This window comes from Cavia porcellus, unplaced genomic scaffold, assembly GCF_034190915.1.
Source record: "Cavia porcellus strain 051 isolate PalLab524CR breed Dunkin Hartley unplaced genomic scaffold, mCavPor4.1 scaffold_5, whole genome shotgun sequence".
Classification (NCBI taxonomy): Eukaryota; Metazoa; Chordata; class Mammalia; order Rodentia; family Caviidae; genus Cavia; species Cavia porcellus.
In genome coordinates, this window is record NW_026947488.1 from 66910956 (window position 1) to 66932646 (window position 21691).

The following is a 21691-nucleotide window of genomic DNA, read 5'->3' on the forward strand; positions in this document are numbered from 1 at the left end:
TGCAACTGAAGAAAAGTGGTCCTTGCAGTTGTTGAACTTGTTCTGGACTTTGGTTTTCTTCTTTGTACTACACTTAGGAATGAAAAACAAAAGATTGCCACAATGAAAGAGAAATGCAGCCCCGTTTGAGCAGGTCCTCAGCCGCTAACAAATTTGACTTGTGAAATTCATTAACTATTACTTGGTTATGCCTATTTGTGTGATTTTTGCTTTTGGAAGTGTAATGTGGATAGAATTTTTTTTTTTTCCAGTGAGGTCAGGCAAAAGCAGACCAAATCTCCAGTATTAACAGAGTTGAGGACAGATAAAAATGAGACATGCATGTAAGCCACTGAAGCGTCTTGTTGGCAATGCCCGGATCTGAAGTTTGCACCTGGCTGGGTCCCGGCTGCTCTGTGGCCTCAGCTGACCGCCCTGGCTCTTCCCGCTCCTTCATGTGTGCAGTTAGGAGAGTTTAGCTGTTTATCCCAGTTCAGGAATGGTGCCAGACTAGGAGCACACGGAGATGGGAGGGGAACACATGGTATCGGATGGAAAACCGGGGGAAAACAAACTCTGGCATGATGTGACAGTCACAGCAGTGAGGCTCGAGAGGCATGGAGGCCAGGCAGGGCCAGCTTGGCACATGGGTCCATCCTTCCCTGCAGCTCAGCTGTGTGAAGTGGGCCCAGTAGACAGGCAGCGCTCGGGAGCCGGGGGTTTAGCTCAGTAGCATAGACGCCTGCCTGGCAAGTGAGAGGTCATGAGTTTGATCCCTGGTACCAAAAGAAAAACCAGCTATGCAGTGCTCATTGAGGGAGAAGAGCCAGGGGTTAGAGGTGGGTGACCGATAAAGGACGGAAGCAAGACCGGCGGGATCGGCTGGGGTTTTGTTTCTGCTGCATCTCCTGTGTGCCTTGGAACTTAGGGATGTGCTCATGCCCTCTGGGCATCAGTACCGAGGTTGTGTTGCCCTTTCAGAACCACAACTCAGAAAGCACCCCAGAGGCCTAAAGACAGCAGCTTTGTGTGTGACACCGCTGAGTAATGCCAGCTTGCTATGAGAAACCCAGTTGTCAGTGTTGCTGGTGGATACAGGATATTGTAAAGCAGTATGTTGTGTTCCTGGGAAACTTGATAGGTTTCTCAGACCTCTAAGTGGTTTTATGTTAGGGGCTCTTGAATGTTTCGTTTGGTCACTTGGAGATGACAAGTTGCACACAGTTCAGTCTGTCCCGTTTTGAACATGCAGTGCCTCTTGGTGGAGTTTCTGTGCGCTAGCACTTCTGTGCTTCACTTTGTAACTAAGCTCAGGGTACTTAGCACCTGCAGCATGTACAGAGGACCACTTTGCCCTCAGGAGGCTGAGGAAGAGAATTAACACATCTTGAAGGTCGCCTGGGCTACACAAGTGAGTTCAAGGCCAGCCTGAATTACACAGCAAGACCCTGTCTCAAGAAAATGCACGAAACATTATTGTGGGCTTGTGTGTAATCACAGATGTTTAAAGCAGCACAGAAGTGAGATCCAAAGCAGATTCGGAAACAGTGTTGCTCTCTGCAAGGGATTTTATTGAAGGGGGGGCAGGGATCCACTCTGCCCACGGCCAGTGAGTTGGAAGCCAAACATTCCTAGGGCCCTGTCCAGCCCTGAGGCTTGGAGCAGAAGCTCTGGCAGGCCACATTGTGCCCCGGCTGCTGACCTATGGAAATGGGAAGTTAGACTTAAAGCAGCTCAGTTTGTGGTAGTTCATTCCAGCAACAAATAGAAAGCTAAGGTGGTCCTCATCTCAAGATTCCAGACAGCCAGTGGGTGAGGCAAGGCTTCCTGTGCTCCTGCAGCTCAGAACTGCAGGGACTCGAGCCTCTTGGGTTCTATCATGGTGCAATCCCTAGACTTCAGAGCCAATGCAAAGGAGGAGCCAAAAAATAAGGCTTAGAGTGGACATTTCCAAGTAGGAGATCACATTCCCAAAGGCTGAGGAGAGGCACTCTCCTCACTGGCCTGGCTTTCAGATCCCCAGCTCTGGCAGCTTGACCAGGCCGCCCTGCACGGCAGGCAGAGTGCAGGTGCAGACAGGGCATTTTGGCTGCCTTTGATCCTGAGGGAGGGCAGGGTGTGCAGCCATGGGACCAGCTGAGGATGGCACATGAGCCGGTAACAGGGCTCTTTGGGCCTGCCTAGTTCCGGACTGGATGGGGAAAGTCAGAGAAGAAAACTCACCTCATCACTAAGAAAACTGCAAAGTTATATCATTTTAGGTTGTTCCCAAGATCTAGCTGTTACAAATTGTGCTGCTATGAACATGAGTGCACATATATTGCTATGATACGATGTTTTTGATTCTTCTGGGAAGATAAGACATTTCATTTCAAAAGTTCACTGAATGCCCAGCATGATGGCACATGCCTATAGTCTAAGCACCCAGGAAGTTGAGGCAGGAGGATCACTGTAAGTGTGTGTGTTTGTTTTGTTTGTCTTTTTGAGACAGGGTCTTGCTATGCAGTTCAAGCTGGCCTTGAGGTCACTTTGTGGCCCACGCTGGTCTTGAACCTGTAACAAGGAGGATCACTGTGAGTTAACTAAGCTACAAAATGAGTTCAAGGCCAGCCTGCACTGCACAGTGAAACCCTATCAAAGACTTTTTAAAAAGTGTTCATGGTTTCCACCTATTGACCCATTCCTGCCAGGCCTGCTCACAGCGCCTGATGTTCCTAGTATCCAGGGATGAGCACGTGGTGGGCCAGGTCTAGCTCATCTGCTCATGTGCTTCGCGGGCACGTGACGGGTGGGCCGCAGAGCCATGCCAGGCCTGCTCTGCCCCACAGCCCCAAGGTGGAAGCACACCAAGGGCTCCTGCACCTGCTGGCCATCCTTCTGCCACTTGTAGAGAAGCCACCTGAGAGGAGCACGTCAGGCAAAGTGGGTGAGAAGCAGCCACTTGCAGGTGCCATCTGGCGTGGACCCCAGTACCATTTTGTGCAACTGTCCTCACTACGGATCTTAGGCCCAGACTCATCTGTTCAAACCCAGAGAAAGGACCATCTCTCAGCGTTTCTGCAGCTCTGCTGAATATAAGATGAATCATTTGATTTGTGTTTGCTTGCGTGGAACTTAAGCCACACGCTTTGCAGACCTGAAGGCTGTCATGAGGGTCGGGGAGCTGCTAGCTGCTCACCAGGTGGGGTTTGGAGCTACAGCACCTCGCTGGGGCTGGGGCCGTCATTTAACCTGTTTCTCACGATTTTGGTTTGGTAAGTGCCTAGAACAGTGTCTGGCAGTTGGTGCTACATGTTTTAGCTACTCATCCCAGTTATTTGGGCGCTGATTATTTCCCTCCTTTCTGGTGCTTCACGTTCTGGCCTCAGAGGTCCCCTTCACCCTGGCCCAGGCCCTTGTGTCTTCTCCCCCAGCAGGCGTCTGGGCCCAGTGGCAGCGCCGGAGATTCGCCCAGATCTGGGAGCCTCTGAGCACTGAGCAAGAGGCCTCTTCCCTGATTCCACCTACAAACCAGGTGCTCAAATTTCAGCCCCAAGGAGGTCACAGCAAAAGAAGTCAAACCAAGCAGGAAGGAAGAGTGGACTCTGGAAGAGAGTGACAGCATCTTCCTTAGTGACTCCTCAACCTTTCAGGCACGTTTTGTCCCCAAGAGGGACATCCATGGCCTGCAGACGCAACTGTGGGTGCACAGGGCAGGAGGAAAGCAGTACCCTCAGCCTGGAGGTCCTTACCCTGGGCTTCTGCATGAGTGACCCTTGCGATCGTTCTGCCTCAGGCTCCCAGAGTGGGGCACGCAGGTGTGCATCCCCACGCCCAGCTGAGGCCCTGCCAATCCCACTCCTCTTCAGCTGTTTGTGACAGAATCTTCTCAGTTTCTGGACTCGGAGAAATTGAATCTTATTCCCTCCTGGACCCACTGGCTCCCCTGGGCAAATGCACTCAAACTGCTGCTCACGTTCCAGGACAGAAGAATCCAGCAGCAGGTATGGGGTGGGTGGAGCTGCTGTTTGGGTCCTGGAAACACGGCCTGGCTGGGAGCTTTCCAAAAATGTGTAACTCTGTTTACTTCCACAATCTTTTTTTTTTATTTAAATTTTTATTTTAAAGGGGGGGGGAAATCAAACAACAAAATAGGACATAAGAAAGCAATGTAAGAGCGATAAATTTCAAAGCTAGACAACTCGGGATCTTCACTGTCTATTATATTGTCTCTTGCTTTCTTCTAAATAGTTGTCCATGTCTTCGCATACAGAGAATTCATACAAAACAACATAGTATAAAACTGGTCAGAACAGAATGAAGAAGGTTTTAGGTCTTCAAAACCAGACATTAGGGAAGTCACTGATGGCTGTCGTAGAGTCTCCTCTTCAAAATACTGTCCATACTTTCATGTATATTGTTCATCAAAACAAAACCAGCTAAAATAATACCATTAATTAGAACAAAGCAAAGCAGTGATAAAAGTATTTGCCTTCATAGAGATGGTAGAAGGAAATTCCCCGTTTGCTGCATTGCCTATGGTCAGCCTCGCAGGGGTGTCCAGCTCACTGGCTCCCACTTGCCAGCGGGGTGGTGGCTGCAATGTCTGATTCTCAGCCCATGGCCAACAGGCTCACAGCCCTCACCAGGAGGGAGGGGTTGCTTGCTTTCCCGGGATATCAGGTCCCAGCATGGCGTGGATCCCAGTAAACGCCAATAGCTCCCCACTTCCATGGTCTCTTTCTGGTTTATAGAAAATAAACTATTAACCGGCAGCAGAAAGAGCAATGATGCTATCTCGGCTCAGGAACCTGTGCTGGCTGGGGAGCAGCACGGGCTGGGCCCTGAATGGCAGCAGCTGGCCAGGAGGAGCCTGCACCCCTGCAGCCCAGCAGCTGCCTCTCCCTTTGAATCAGCTTGTTTTGCTGCTATTAGCAACCAGTGGTTTCTGAGGCCAGGCAAATGCCACTGCTACAGGATAATATCAGAACCCAATAAATAGGATAGAAATATTACCAATCTCAACCTGTTAGATGTCTGATACGGCCCAAGCTGGTGTTCTCTAAAATTGAAGAATGAATTCTAGAAATGATGGGATAGGAAATATTTACTGGGGGAGAGACAGCCTCTGCCTAAGAGGGACAGGAGGAAGCACCTGGAGAGCGGATTGCCTTAGGACCTCAGGGGAAGTTTCACAGAGGGCAACCACAGAGGTACAATGTAGGTTACAGCTACGGTCAGCCGATCAGATGCCAAGGAGAGCTGCTTGGATAATATTGATCCAACGGGGAAGCAAGTTGCGCACCAAGTCGGCATGGAAAGATCTAAGAACTTCTCAGGGAGGGGATGCATCCGGGGTCTTGGTTGCCCAGCAGAGGTGACCGACGCCTGTCTAGACCAGGTATTCTCTCTCATCTCACCCGGTCCTATTGTTATCTTGAGGCCTGGTCTTCAACGGATGGGTCTCTGGCCACAGTGTATGTTTTCACTTCTTGTCTTGACTTTTTCCCAAGGGCCCAGCCCGGCTGGTTGCCCATGAGATTCCTTCCTAACTCAGCTGTGGACTGGACACTGCAGCACTCCGCTCTTCTCCACCGGGCCCTCCCTCGACTCAACCCAGCAGGAACAAGGACAGGCTCATAGGGAGCCACTATTTCACACCTGCCCAAGTCATGGAAGGTCAGGGTGCCATTTGGTATCTGAAACTAAGCAAAAGATCCGTATACTTTTAGAGAGAATGCTATTCACTCACTCGCTCACTAAGTACTGATATCTTATTCATCACTGAATCAGGCCTTGAGTTTTTGCCAAGTTGAAAGTCCATGTGTAACAAATTTCTGATTGTATTTTAAAAATTCCTAACATATGAGAAATGAAGCTATTCACTTGCTTCCCTTGAATTGAAGCCTAAGCTTGAGCTGAGTGTGGGAGGCTGAGGCAGGAGGATCACTGTGAATTCAAAGCCACATAATAAATTCAAAGAACTGGGCTACAAAATAAATTCAAAGTCAGCTAGAACTACATAGGGAGACTGTCTCCAAAAACAAAATGAAACAAGAACCCAGAAGTTAAGTTTGAGAATTCCTCTGCGTATGTGTGTGTGTGTGTGTGTGTGTGTGTGTGTGTGTGCCAGTTCTGCAGCCTGCAAGCCGCATGACCTTTCCTCCTCCCTCTTCCAAGCAAGGGTCCAGCCAAAGGTGCCCAGAGCCCTTCAGGAACCCCAAGTCTACAGATGTGAAGTAGCATATCTCAGATGACAGCTCATCTAAGGTCATCAGATGAGTAGACCAGTGACCCATCTTGTCAGTCCTTTAGTTTGGACCCAGCAGTAAAGGGTTTTTTGGTTTTTGTTTTGGTACCAAGGATCAAACTCACAACCTCAGGCTTGCCAGGCAGGTGCTTTTGCGGCTTAGCTAAACCCCCTGTGCTGGTGCAGTCTTAAGACAGCAATTTATGTTTGCCGGTCCGTTAAGCAAAACAGCAGCAGAAAGGAGACCTAGGTGGAAAGTTTTGTGTTAGTATCTGTTTCTTCCTTGTAAGACTCCGGTGTGTCTTGTACTCTGAGTAACCACTTAAAAGACAATGATTGACAGTGTATTGACTTTTTATTTTGTTACGAAATTTTATTTTTCCATAAAATTTAAAAAGAAAAAAGGAGAGCCCAAGTGACCACGGACCTGAGCACTGCAGCCACCGAAGGGCCTGCCCTGCCTTTGCACCTGAGGAGGGACACAGTGCCCCCTCCCCGCCATGCTGCCCGGCGCCACGCCGCCAGCCCTGCTGATAATCTGTGGGTGTCGCAATCTTGCATTCTCCCCTTAGGATTCTCCCCAACCTTTCCCCCCTGTGTGGATGGCTGGGAGTGGTCACAGCCTGCCCAGGCAGGCACCTGCCTCGGCGCCGAGCCCAGCGGGCGGGGAGGCCAGCGGAGTCTGTATGTAAGTTGCGCAACCTACGAAGCCCTTTAAGGAGCTGTGTCCTTGTTGCCTGAGAAACTTCACAAGCCTCCGAGCCTGTGCGCTCCTGGTATGGAAGCCGGGACTGAGCGAGCGCCCGGATTCTGCAAAGCGGCCAGCCTGGCCACCGGGGGCGCCCTGCCACGCGGCTGCATCCCGGATGTGCGGGACAGCTTGGGGTTTGGTTCCTAAAAATGCTTTCCAGTTGCCAGAAATTTAGCTCAGCGGCCTGCCTGGCAAGCGTCAGATCACGCGTTCAATCTCTGGTGAAAAAAAAAAAAAAAAAAAAAGCTTTCCAAAAGCATTTCTCGAAGTGAAACTCTGTCACTTGCCCCTTTTTTAGTAGTGATCCACATACCGGGTTTGGTAAACCTTAAGAAAAGGGTCTTTTGGCTTTTCAGACTCTAGGATGGGCCGGAGCTTCATGTGGAACAGTGCCCGCTGTTTTGAGGGAAGAGCCTCTCTCCAGTGCAGTCACAAAGGGCAGATGATACCTCTTCTTACAACACATCTGGTCACCCCACTTCTTCTTGTAGGTAGAATGGGGAAACAATACAACCTTCATTTGGTACAGGCTTAAAAACAGGTCAACAACAAAGTGGGTACTGGCATAGTGGTACACACCTGTAATCCCAGCATAGAAGGCTGAGGCAGGAGGATTTCAGGAGCCAGTGTGAGCAATTTAGTGACTTAAGGAGACCCTGTCTCAAAATGAAAAAGACCTGGGGTGTCGATCAGTACTAGAGCTGAGTGAGGCTCTAGTTTAATTCCTGGCACCATACACACACACACATACACTTCCCAAACAGAAAAGTCTGCTACTTATTAGTAAAACTTAAAATAATTCCAGTGGAGATGGCACCTTCCAGGACCATCATGTTGGGACTTTACTGTGCTCTTCTGTTTTTAACTAAATGCTTTTGAGAGCCACGGTCCAGGCATGGGCCTGAGAGAAAAAACCAATCCCCTTACAGTGTGACAGTATGAAAGGGGGGCAAGTGGCAAGGCAGAGGCTGGGTGACCGGTGACTGTCACGGTGCCCCAGCAGCAACAACGGAAGAAAGTGTTTGCATGAAAGTGGTTATGCCAGATTTCTTTGCTTTACTCGGGAGCAGCTCCCCGCCCTGACTGTAGGCCTTTCTCACCTCTAGGCATGGTGCGCCCTGAGATTTCCTAAAAGCAAGTTTTAGCAAGAGGTGGGAAAAGCCCAGCAGTGGCCAGGGGCCTGTGGGTGCTGGCTCTGGGATCCCCATGGCAGAAGACAGTGCTACTGCCTTCCTTGGTGGCTGCCTCCAGGAGCTCGCCCATCAGAGGGACTTAGAAAATGCGGTGGCAGCAGGCACAGAAAAAACCAAATTGGCTGCCTGCCGGGTCCTCACCTTGGCCATTTTCTACCCAACCTCTGTCACTTTGACTGGGCCCAGTTCAATCCGGTGTTCTAAGGACATCGTCCCTGTCAGCAGGGTCAAGTGGCAGCGTCCATGGCTACTGATGAGTGCCCGCTGGGTATCCTGGCATCCTCAGAGCACCTCTCTGTGGCCGGGGACTTGGCCACTCCAAGTCCTCACATACCTTAATTAACCATGTGGCACCAAGTGTCTGCTAAAAGGCGGAGGGAACAGGACACTCAGCACCTCAGGCTCACTCGTCTAGTGACACCTTGTCCTGTTCAGCGAGTCTGCAGGAAGCAGCCCTGGCAACACCCCCAAGTGCCCACCTCGCCATCTCCTGGGATTAATCTTCTGGGCTGCATTATGTGGGGCTCCTGCTGTTCCCTAAAGCAGATGGGCCCCACTTGGGGAAGGGTACAAAGTGCTATGGTAGATCCCGAGGCTGGGGGAGGTCCCATTTGGGGCCTGGCCATGGGGACACGGCATCATGTCCTCACTTCCGATGCTGTTCTGTGTGTGATGAGGAGGCATCTTCCCTAAAAACTACTCAGCTATTGTTTCTGGGATTTGAAAGATGTTAATCTTCAGGCTGTTATGTTCTAGAGTGACTTTTTTTTTTTTTTGGTCTTTTTTCATTTTTATCGGTACCGGGGATCGAACTCACGACTGCCTGCTTGCAAGGCAGGTGCTTATGCCTCTGAGCTAAATCTCCAGCCCCTCTAGAGTGACTTTTTAAGAAGGTACGCTCTACCTTAGCGCCACTCAGCTGTGACATACATCCTCTTGTGTGGGGCAGGTGATGGACACCAGAGCCCACCCAGAGGACCGGTACACTCAGCCAGGGAAGTGGGAGGGAGGGAGGCTCCCAGCCAAGCTCACGTGGAGCTCAGAAGCTGGTGGCCCCTCAGGGACCCCGAATTAAGGCAAGGATGTCAGTGTGGGCAGCTCCGGGGAAGCACTCGGCTAGGAAAGGGTTAATGCCCTCCACCCCAATCACATCAGCCACAAATGAGACGAATGTTATTTTAAGTTATTTATTTTTTCTATAATACATTTCATTCAAATCATAAAACAGTCTAATACATTTTTTTCTCAAGTACAAATTATACTCATTTCCGATGTTTTCCTATAGGATGGACAAAAATAGTCACCTTTGAACTGACAAAAACGTCACTCAGAGCTTAACTACTGCGTCCTAGGCCCAGCCTGAGCGGCTGAGATGGACACAGCGCCCCCACCTCCCACCTGTCACCGCCACCACAGCGTCCCTGAACCACCCTCACGGAAGCCGCCAAGCATTCGTCCTTCCCCACTGGAAGCAACTGCAGGAAACCCAGGAATAATAAAGTATACAGAAATAGCTCTTCTATAAAATTTCCATATAAAAATAATGGCATTTATTTACAAAGTCTGAGATCCTACAAAATAACGCGTTAAGTACCGTCAGTCTACTAGAGACTGCGGGAGGCGCGGCAGATGCGGGTTCTTTCCCTTGTATGAACTGCGTAAACGCGGGGCACCATCATGTGGCCTCATGCAGGGAAAACCAGAAGGATTTTTCAATCTGGAAACAAAACCTAACAGCTCATGATCAGGACAAAGCATCTTCCAAGGGAAGTGACCCACTGTGAGTGGGACCTGCGGCTTCTCTCCAGGGGCGGTGGAGACAGGCGGGGACGCTGTTCCTAACGTTCCTAACGTGGCCCAGCGCGGGCTCCGGAGCAGCCTGTGCTGCCCCGGCATGAGCTTCTGCTCCTCAGAGCACCGAAGGGCTGACCCTTTCCCGGTACTACGACAACCTGCCCTGAGAAGCCTTTCTAGCAAAGCAGCTAGGTCATCAAAGGCCTTCTGGGATAAAAACTCTTTGCCCCTGGTCTGAACAAGCAGAGTCTCGAGGCCACTTGTAATTAGGTGCCTGGCATGGTGAAGCGTGTTGAGTGACAACTGGTGAGTTTGGAGCGAGGCATGAAGAAATTATGGCTTTTACAGTCCAAACAGGGCCTGGGGAAGCTCCTTCACGACACTCACACACACAGGACGGAATCAGTTAGTGTGCCACACAAGGCGCATGCGGGACACTCGGCCTCTCGTCTCCCCGACAACGACCAGGGACAATGAGGCTGCTGCTGGGGAGAAACGGGTTTCCCAGCTCGGAGCGGCTAAACTGGGGTCCCGTGTTGAGGCCCCAAGCGGCCAGCACGTGCTGGGCTGGGAGAGGAGTCCCATGTCTGCGCCAGCGGTTGGCACTTGGTGACAGCTGGGCCAGCGCTAAGCCAAGGCCCCCCGCTAAAGACGGTGAGGGTATGGTTTATGAGGCCTTATGGGCCTCACAGGATGTTCACACGGCATGTGAGCTTCCGCCACACCTCCAGCCGCGTGGGCCGCAAGTGACGTCACCACGCTTACGCCTGGGCAGAACGGGCAAGGGGTCGGTGAGCCCCTGCTTCAGCCGCGCTGGCTCCCCTGCGAGTCGGGGCGCAGTTGGAGGGTCAGCCCTGCATCCCCCACTTTGCCCGTAGCGTTCTATGAACACAGATGTGTGGGAAAACTGGATCCCACTGATGAAGCGTAAATTTTCAGAGATATTTTGGTTAAAGGGACTAGTTCCTGAGACTGTAGTAACTTACATGGGCACTGAACTCGAAACGTTTTTAAAAGGTAGAATTTTAAGCTATTACCAGAATTTTTCTCTTTAGGCGTTTGGCTTGAGTAGTTTAAGAGAACACTGAACTGGGGCGGGAAGGCACATCTGAGGGTCACACCAAGGCCACTGCAGTGTCGTGGGGCGGGAACCACTAGGCGAGCTCCAGAGCAGGAACTGAGGAAAACAGCTCTTAGGGGGCTGGTCCACAGCCTCGCCAAGGCCATCTCTTTTTTTGGTCTTTTTTTTCCTTTTTATAGGGGATCGAACTAATGGCTGCCTGCTTGCAAGGCAGGCGCTTATGCCGCTGAGTTAAATCCCCAGCCCCGCCAAGGTCATCTTTTGTGTTTTTAAAGTAGGCCTTTATTTGTCCAACAGCCTGGAGGACTTGCTTGGCTTCTGTGCGTGCTCTGCTGGACGGTAGAAAAAGCTGATGAGACCTGCATGGGGCCCTGAGACTTTGTTTTGTGGGTATAACTGACAGCTAAGTTTGGTACTCTTTTCTTCCAAACCCTGCTCCATAGTTTTAAGTCCCATAGTACAGTCTTAAGGTTTACCTCACAGGCCATCCATTGGGGACAACCAGTTTTGTTAAGAGAGTCTGACACTCAAAGGCCTTTGAGTCGTTTATGCACTGGGTGTGGTAGTTTACCGCGTGATCCCACTCACTCAGAAATCTGAGCCCAGCCCCAGACCCTGTCTCAAAAGGGCCGGTGGTGCTGGGGCAGGTAACTCAGCCCAAGGGCTCCGGGTTCATTCCCTCATACCACACACACCAGATTTCTCTCTCTGGGTGTGGATCTGGCAAAAATGGCCAAGGCTGATCCCATCACCTGCTCACTATCCCCCAACACACAGACCCAGCCCTCGAGCTGTCCTGAGTCTTACATCACATCAGAGCTTTCAAGTCTATCACCTAAGAAGCCAGCAAGAGTTCTGATTTAGCAAACGGCCAGGCTAAACATAGTTGAGGTGACAGCGAGGCCCTCCATCACCCGACCATGTGAATTACATACAGTGGCCACTTTCCCTTCAAGGACAGATGGATCTGGCATTAGTTCTCAGATATGGCTGAGTACTGTTACAACTGCAAATTTTTAATGGAAGGAGTTATTCTTTCATCATGGTAAAAGAAACTAGAGATTTATTTTATGGTCTTGGGGACAGAACTTAAGGCCTTCGCACTCAGCTATCACACTGAACCTGGCCTATTTTATATTACTTGAGATGTCTTACTAAGCTGCCCTGCCGAGCTCTAACTTCTGACCCTCCTGCTCCAGCCTCCACAGTGCTGGGATGTCGGCATGCCCCTGCACATCCAGCCCTGCTACTTCTTTAAGGAACCAAACCGAAGCCTGCAAACCTGGTGGTAAGCACTCTACGTCCTTGGAGGTGGCAGGCAGCGCTGAGGCAGAGCACTGCAAGCGCCCCTCTTGCCCTCCCCTTGCCCTCAGTGGTCTACGGCATGGTGTCCACCAGGGCTCACTGAAGGGCAAGTGTGTGAGGGACCTGGACAATGGGACTGGAGGAAGGGACAACTGGGAGCACCCAGGACTTTGGCTCTGCCATGTTCCAGCAGCGCTTTTCCATAAAGGGTAAAGTGGTGAGGCACAGAACTCAGTGGAGCGGGGCTTTGCTAACTCAAGGGTCTGATGTCAGCAGAGAGGGCCTCTCAGGCTCCCTAGACAGCAGTGGGGGGACCAAAACCCCATGGAAAGGCTGTGTCCCCCCAAGTAACTTTGTGGGCCATTCACACAAAGCAGCCCAGGTGTTATGACTGCAGTTTCTTTAACTCCTGTATGAAATCCTGACTCAGCGTGAACTTGGACCCATATGGGTAGGTGTGCTGGAGAACAGATGAACAGAATTTATCTTCCACAGCACTTTGACCTAGCCTTCCCACGTAAGGTTTGAGAACAGCAACACGAGGCAGTGATCATGCTGTCACTGTGCAAAAGGCCTTCAGTGATCACTGAGGAACAGGGACTTCTTGCCAAGGCCACACAGCATTGGCTGGGAGGGCAGTGGATGGGAACCCAGATGGACCCATCTTTGGTGCTTTTTTATTTTTTAAGCCCATGTCTTATCAACTTAAAGCACTATAGCAACAGAAGAAGACATAAGGAAACAGCTTCCCAAAAACTTGACCAAGAATTCTGCTACTTAGAAAAGGAATCTTAAATTCTGAAATGTATATTGGGAGCTGTGGTTTAACATTTTGAGGACCAGGAAGGCAGCCATGGCCCTTGGCCGCTCCAGCTCCCTGCCAGGCTCCCTTCAGGGAGAGATGAGAGACTTGGGACTGGCACATGGCAGTAGCCTCTTTGAGGACTACGTGGCAGAGGACCTGGGCCATTGCATCTGATCTGTGTAGGCAGAAATAGCTGTCACAGGCTTGTGGCACCTGCTGTCACTTCTGCAGCATTCTGGATGCTTCCATCTGAGGTTCTGAGACATAGGTGTGCTCTGACCTCTGCCACAAGATTTCTGGAGCACCTGCCATGCGTTCCCTGCCCCATGAACATGCAACAGCTTGGTTCTGCCAGAATGAGAGCTCTGTCGTCCAGGAGCCTGAGCTGAAGCTGTGTGTTCTTTGTCAGCGTTTGCATAAGGTCTTAACAAAAATGGGAGCCAGTGGAAACCTTTGCCTGCAGCTGACTGGAGCACAGCGGGACTTTAGAAAGGCTTCCCTGGCAGTGAGGGGAGACCCAGTGTAGGCCCCACTCGGGGCTGGGCCCATAGATGCTAAACACACGAGCTCAGGACAACTCTCCCCCGGGTCAAGTCAAAGTTTTAAAGTTATTTTTTCTGTCTTCGCTCCTTTTTAAGGCCTTAATGAATAACTAAGTTGGGTTTGGGGCCTGGTGGCAGATATCCACGTACTCCTCCCTTCAGAGAAGCGGTGAATATGAACACCCCAATGCAGTATTTCCAACAGCATTTTTGGCTACAAAATTGCACACTACATACCAACTTCTGTGTATCCAATCAACTGGAGTGTTCAGTGTTTTTTCACAGAAACACCAAATATTGGGTTAGTTTGACATGTAATTTACCCAGGAATGAATCTAGTAAGGTCATTTGGATTAATTAAAATGTCGGGGAGAGAAAGGTAGCATGTACAAGAAAACATTACTGTTCATATTCTTGAAATAAGACTTTTCTTTCAAGACAAAAGTAATGACATTTGGTTCAGTTTCACAAATTGCACAGTGGGTAAAATCACACAATTACTGCAGAGAGCTGTAGGCAAGCAGTTTGGTCATAGAATTTGCTTTGTTTCATTGTGAATGAAAAAGCTGTACGAAATGCATAGCTTTGATTAAAACTATAGATACAGTTCCCTTCTCTCTCTGTAGAACTCCAGATTTAGAACGCTGGCAGAAGGCAGTGCTGGCAAATGTTAATGCACATGGAAATGCTTTCTATTTTGGCTCCCAGAAGTAGCCCTATTAAATTCTATGCACCAATGCATTGGCTAATAATGATCATATCAGTTTTACTATAAATTATTCTAAATGTCACTTAAGTACTTAAGAGTTAGCGCTCGCTCCTTTCTGAAGCTAAGGCAGCAGATGCCTAGAGCACCTCAACTAGACGTGCAGTTAAATCTGCACTCCCAGGCTGCAGGACTGCGATCTATGCCCCTCACCGCACAGCCCCCAAATAAGGACACCTGTTCACTCTGCTGGTAAAAGGCAGCCCAGGCGAGGGACAGGAGGAAGAGACATGGCCATTGCTGAGGACTGTTCCGTGTAGCAGTCTCAGCTCCCACATGACTACACGGCCATGAGGAATGCAAAGACCCTGCCTCGTGGAAGCTGAGCGAGCCTCTTCCATGCTGCCGCTTCTCTGGGGATTATGCCCCTTCTATCCCTCAGAAAACAGACTTTGTTTGCGATGTGATCTACTGCTCTGCTGGGGAGAGCTTTCATTTACGCTATGTTAACTTTCATTTCAATCAACTTGGCCTTCATGTGATTTGCTTATTGTGTTTCTCTGGTTTTCACTGAACACACAGTGCAAACAAAGGCAAAGACTGAAGCAATCATTTCAAAAACGAGCTCACACTAAAAACACACATGAGCATCAAATAGTAAAATGTGACTTTTCTTCCGTCTTTATTCTGGAGAGGAGGAATCCTCCTCGTCATCCTCCTCGTCTTCATCGTTGAATGAACAGGGGGTCTCGCCTCGTGACTCGGAGCAGTGAGAGGCCGCACTGCTGGACTGCTGACTGTTTGGGGCAAGCAACTGCCCAGTTGCTAAGGCCACTTCAGCATCCAAGCATAACCCTTGGTTTACACTAGCAAACAGTTAGAAACACAGGTTCATTAATGCGGTAGGAACAAGAAAACACAGAAATACAGACAGGAAGGAAGTGCCAGGGGCAACATGGTATGGCAGTGACACAGCCCTGGCTTACCCCTGCAGAGGAAAGGCTTCGTCATTTGCCTTTCTAACTCTGGAAAGAATACCTACCTCGACTGGGATAAGGTGGCACCAGAGGTCAAGTCTAAATTTGATGCTGACTGGGCAGAGTTCAAAAGTAGTCCCTGATTTAACCAAGAAGGTCCTGTGGAGATATCTAAAAAAGAGAGAGAGAACGAAAGAGTAGGCTCTGCATATTTTGTGGCTGCTGTTGTGATAGTGTGTGAAAAAAGCATAGATGATTCGGGGATAAATGTTTTTACCTACAGCTAGACAATTCTGCTACCCAGGGAAGAACTCAAGTTCCTTCATCTTCCTGAAGGAAAACAGTTTCTAGAACACAGGAGAGGAAAAAAAAAAAAAGACTAGGCAAAGCAGGGAGAAAGAATAAAGTGAAACAATCATAAACTCTTTGTTTTCCTCAGAAAACCTCCAGCAGGCTGCCTGGCCCAGCGATCAGTGTATGCGACCCTGGACACCTGCCGCCTTCGTCCTTGCTCAAGTGTCACAGCACAGCGAGGGCAGCGGAGAGCAGAGCTGAGCGGTGTCTCGGTGAGAAGGCACCAGCCCTGCCCACGGACAGGCACTCTGCTCGACTGCTTTTTAAATTCCTGCTGGTGAACTCTATGCTATTCACTCATCAAAGATCTATTCTGTTTCTGAAGCTTTTTCCTGGTGCTATTTGCTTTATAGTTCAAATTTGCCCTTATTTTAAAAGGTCATGCTTTTAATGAGGGAGTTTTTTATTTTTTTAAATGCAGTCGTGTTTTTAATATGGGCCTGCAGCTGATAGTTCAGCTTATGCAGCTGAGCTAAATCCCCATGTGAGGCAGACATTACTGTTGATAGAAACTATTTTGGGTATATCCTTGCAATCTTATTTTCTGTGCATATGCCACAATTATATTACAGCACTGATCAACTCTTACTGCAATTCTGCTCAGTATTTATCTCCCTACCTAGATGTTAGTTCAAAGGAGGCAGTAACTGAACATATAAGATCTAAACAACAGTGAACCAGAGCTGTCTCTTTCAACAGTGACTTTAAGAAATAAGTAGCTGAAACGTAAGAAATATACTCTGAAATAAGAAAACAATTTTATTTAGGTATGATAAAACCTAAGGTATCCTCACAAAATATAATTTGTCGAAATGAACTTTTTTTTCTTGGTACCGGGGATCGAACTCACTACTGTGTGCTTGCAAGGCAGGCACTTATGCTGCTAAGCTAAATCCCCAGCCCCTCAAAACAAACTTTTATTTAATAAAAATTTTTAAAATAACTGTTAAAAAAACAACTGTATACAGAGATCAGAAATTCTGGCATGCTGCTACTGCCTAACCAGGCAAGAGCTGTCCCTTAATTTCAGGGTGGCTTTGTGAACCTTTTTCTTCACAGGATAATTAAGGCAGCTGTGAAGAAAAAAGAGGACTCCAATTCTAAGAACAGCAGACTTTAAATACATTACATGAGAACAATTTTTTTTTGTCTTTTTCGTTTTTATCGGTACCAGGGATCGAACTCATGACTGCCTGCCTGCAAGGCAGGCGCTTATGCCGCTGAGCTAAATCCCCAGCCCCACATGAGAACAATTTTGTACAAAATGATGAAGTGAGGTCCAGAATCGTGTGCTATTAACTACTATAAAGCACTATGAAAACTTTCAGTCAGAACACAGCTATTTACTTGTTTGTGAGTATAACAGATTAGATTTTCCTTTTACAATGGACCTGAAAAGCCTACGTTTCTTTCACATTTGCATAGAAGCCATAGAGTGGTTCTCATATTCTTACCCAAAAGCACTACTGTGCCTTTCCACATAAAAGGCATATGTGGGTCCTTCTGAACTAACCAGAAATCTGTATCCCTGTCTATAAATGAGGTCACGAAGAGATCAGACCAAGGAGCCTGCCATTATAATCACCCAAGGCTCCTCACCAGGAATGAGCTCAAGTTCTGCTGATTTACTGGACAAGCCCCTTCTGCAGACCCTGCTGGATGTTCAGGGTGACCAGGTTGCTGATGAAACAGCAGGACGCAAGCCAGAGTGGGAAGTGGGGAGCAGGTGGAGACAGGCACAGGGTGGCGGGGGGGAGGGTGAACGGGGGTCACATTTGAAGCCAACAAACTTCTCCTTTGTGAACAAAGGCCAAAGTAAATTAAAACTGCTATTTTGTATATATTTAACATACCTTAGATGAATGTGATCATTAAATATATCAAAGATGTACTAATAAATTCTGATTGGAAAAAGTCTTTTGCATATGACCAATATATCCAAATAAGATTAACTAATGCACAAAATGTATAAATGTACAAAAATACGGAATATATTTTAGAACTATACTATTAAAATGCTGTTAACAAGTGACATGGAGGGCCGGGGATTGGAGCCTGCCTGGCAAGCACAAGTCATGAGTTCCATTCCCCGTACCAAAAAGAAAATAAAAATAAAAAAGAAGTGACATGGATGTGTTCAATATCCAGCCCTGTGAAAGAAAACAAAAAAATCAAGATCAAAACAATAAAAAAGAAAGTGATATACAGGAGCTCACACCTGTAATCTCAGCTACTGAGGAGGCTGAGGCAGGATTGCTTTAGCCAAGGTTTTGGAGGATGGTGTAGGCAACACAGCAAGACACTGTCTCAAAAAACCAACCCAAGACAAAACATGATGCGAAGTTCTAAATGACAGCAAGGCCAAGCACATTGTTTAAGCATTCAAATATTTGTAGAATATGTGTTTACAGGAATTAGGACAATTGTGATTTTTAAATGAAAAACACCTGGATCACAGAAAATGTAAAACAGTGTTTTGCAAATGCATGCAGTATATTTTTGCAACTCATAGTAAGACAAGTAGCTCAAACTATCTCCAAGGAAGATACACAAATGGACAATACATGTATGAGAAGGTGCTCAACATCATAAAATTATTAGGAAAATGCAAATAAAAGTCAGTGAGTTATCAGTTATATCGAACAGGAGGACTACAGTTAAAAAGATGGTCAGGGAGAGGGTACAACTTGGGGGCAGAGCCCACGCTTAGCATGCACAGTCACGTGCCATAGTTACAAAAGCAAAAAGATGGGCAAGGGACAGTAACAAGTGTAAAGAATGTGGAGAAATTGTAGCCCCCTCACCAGGAGGCAGGAGGACTGCTGTGAGTTCAAGGTGGGCCTGGGCTACAAAGTGAGTTCATATCAAGACCCTCTATCAAGAAAACAAAGACACTGGAACCCTCAGACATTGCAGGTAGGATTCTTAAAGCTTACTCCAAGAGATATTAGGCTGTTGTGGGAATTACAGATAAAATGTATCTCTGGAGTCAAAATGTAGTAGGTTGAGATATAAGATGCTGTAGAGTCAATTCAGTGATGGGCCAATAGTTTATAGCCAGGAAATGTATTCTGTAGAGAAGCAAGTTTGTAATATTATAAAAATAGCCTACTCAACTTTTGAAAAAAGCTCCTGAATTTATACAATTGTTACACATTTCAATTTGGTGATGCAAGCACAGATCTGATCAAATTCTGCAGTTTGCTTAACAAGCTTGGCTTTGACCTTTAATCAGGGACAACAGGTGCCAGCGCTGGGTGACATACCTGTGATATAACTTTCTAAAGCCTTTGGCACCAGCGATTTAGCGAGTTTCAGGTCCTCCAAAGAGCATTTGCCTGACTCCAGGCCAAAGGACATTCCCATTCGCTTCAGCACTTCTATGTCATCGTGGATTTCAAAGGTGTTGTCAAAATTAAAGAGATATTCAAACCTGCAGCACAAAACAAAGTGAAGATGAGGCTGTCAGAGACTGGTAAGTACAGACATCTGAATGGTTCTGGATTCTGCACTTTTAGAGAATGAAGATCTAAATTCAGCCATGGTACTAGAAATTGTCCCCATTTACAGCACTGAGTCATGTTGTGTTCAGGGAATGAACTTTCAAGCAATCCATTTCTAATTAAAATAGCTTTCCTGAGACAGGCCACAGAAGTTCATATGTGTTTTGTTTTATTTGAGACAGGGACTTGCTGTATAGTTCAGGTTGGCCTTGAACTGTGTAGCCTAGGCTGACCTCTAACTCGTGGCAATCCTCCTGCCTCAGTCTCCTGAGGGCTAGGATTTCAGGTGTGCACCACCACACTGGATTTAAATCCATACATTTTAGTCCTAGTGCTGTTGGCAAACAGGAGACAGAAGCTATGTTCTAAACTCAGTATTTTCAAAGTTGTCTACAGTTTTGCCACAAAAGCAAAGCCTGTCCCCGTACAGTGGGAAGCTGAGGCAGGAGAAGTCCAAGCAAGATCGGGCAATTTAGCTATTTCATGAGACCCTGTCTCAGGTTGAAAACACATAAAATGGCTGGGGATGTAGCTCAGTGGGAAGGCCCCGGGTTCAACCCTGGTACAAAAAACCAAACCAAACCAAACCAACCAGACCAACGCAAAACAAAATAGAAGTCACTTTAGTTTGATGTGGTATCTTTACTACGGCTGGTTACTGGCTTTGAGGAAAACATATTTTGAATCGTTACTTCATTTTCGTAAGTCAAGCATTCACGACAGAATGCTTTAGCTAACCACAAATACAGATCTGTTTTATTTTGTTTGTGATGTAGTCTTGCTTGCCATGCTGTTCAGGCTGGTCTCAAATTCCTGGGCACATGCATTCCTCCTGCCTCAGCTCCCAAGTACCTGGGACTATAGATATATACCAGTATGCTGGGGTTAAATGGAAGACAACAAACTAAACCAACTCTTCAATCCCCTCATGAAAGACAAAGCACTGAAATGGTTTTAGGAGAAAGTGTTACAAGCACATTTCCACATGTTCTTGCAAAGGGCTTGATCCAGACATCCAAAGTGCACACACAACCGAGAAGACACAATCCTCCAGCAGTTCCTTTGTGGGGCCTAGGACACCCTCACCATGGGCCTCAGCTCTGAAGGGTCAAGCACAGGTGCAGCTTCCGGGACCTTACTGGGAATTTCTATTAAAATCATGTGAGGGTAAAACGTTTTGTAACAGATATCTTTTTTTTTTTTTTTTTTAAATATTTGAGACAGGGTCTCTCACTATGCAGTTCAGGATGGCCTTGAACTTGCAACAATACTCCTGCCTCAGCCTCCTGAGTGCTGGGTATAACAGATCTTAGGTTAAGAGAATACAACGATTTTAAGCAAAATCCCATGTGTAAATATCCTAGAGTATATGAATGAGATACATTAATAAGTTTTTAGGAAAAAAAAAATCTGAACTTGGTATTCTTTGCCAAATTGATGATTTTAGGCATCTGCTAAAAGTAGACGGCTTTGTGAACTTAATCCTGGTTGTGGGAAAGCCTCCTAATTAAGGGCAAGACCACGTCACCAAAGTAATTGGTGGGAAGGGCTTCGCAGCCACCTTCAGCAACAAGCGTGTGCAAGCCACCCACATGGGGTAGCTGGGCAGGGGTGAGTCAGAGGCCACCCAGGACGCAGTGCCTGCAGGTTCTTGCCTGGGAGAACAGTATCCACAGTCCTCTAGGCCAACAGTTTTGAAGTTCCTTCATACGCTTCTTTTGTCTTAAAAGACTGGCCTCAGTAAAAGGATTTTATCCTCTCCCACAGAAGTAGTTACCTTTAGAGAGTAATACAAGGTGAGATTTGGGGTCTTTCCTAAAATGATGGTAACAGTTCTCTTAAATGTAGGTTTTTGCAAAGAATGTATAAACTTGTGAATAATAATTCAGACATGTAACATTTGCTAACCACTGGTCTGAATCCTGTATAAATTTAAGTATGGCTTTTGTAAACAGGCAAGATAAAATATTGTAATTCTTACTTTCTTTGGTTTTTTTGAGACGGCCTTGCTAGTAGTTTGGGCTGGCTTTGAACTCACCACGTAGTCTAGGCTGCCCATGAACTTGCAACAATCCTGACTCAGCCTCCCAAGCACTGGCATTACAGGTATGCACCACCATGCCTGGCTCTAATTCTTCTGTTTGTGGAAGTAACAAGATCTCACAAAGGCTACAGTTTTTGCAGTCTCTACTATTTATTATGTCTGTACATTTCAAATATTTTTGAAACCTCTTTTCACTATCTCTTTTTCCTGTGTGTGTGTGCATGAGTGCACATGTATGAGCACATGCAGGTAGGTGTCCTCTTTTTAAGAGACCCAGAGTCCTTGTGTCATAAACAGGGGAAGCAAAGCTAGCAGACAAAAGCAGTTCCGGTTCCCTGAGGCAGTCTGGCGTGCCTGTGACACTGGTATCATTACTAAGAGTCTTCTTTCAATTTTAGAAGAACCCCAATTTGGACAACTATTGCCAA

General features: G+C 47.5%; 1 protein-coding gene across 19 annotated transcripts in view; it reads right to left on the reverse strand.

Annotated features, from left to right (window-relative positions):
• Nucleotides 1-9325: 9325 nt before the first annotated feature.
• Tfdp2 (transcription factor Dp-2) overlaps nucleotides 9326-21691 on the reverse strand; it is a 195197-nt gene continuing 182831 nt past the window's right edge. For all 19 annotated transcript variants that reach the window (XM_063249101.1, XM_063249102.1, XM_003476523.4 and 16 more), the window contains 3 exons: nucleotides 18983-19149; nucleotides 15428-15533; nucleotides 9326-15251 (listed from right to left, as the gene is read on the reverse strand). In XM_063249101.1, coding sequence (XP_063105171.1) covers nucleotides 15068-15251; nucleotides 15428-15533; nucleotides 18983-19149 — 457 coding nt within the window. In that variant the 3' untranslated portion in view covers nucleotides 9326-15067. The remainder of the gene's footprint in view (nucleotides 15252-15427; nucleotides 15534-18982; nucleotides 19150-21691) is intronic.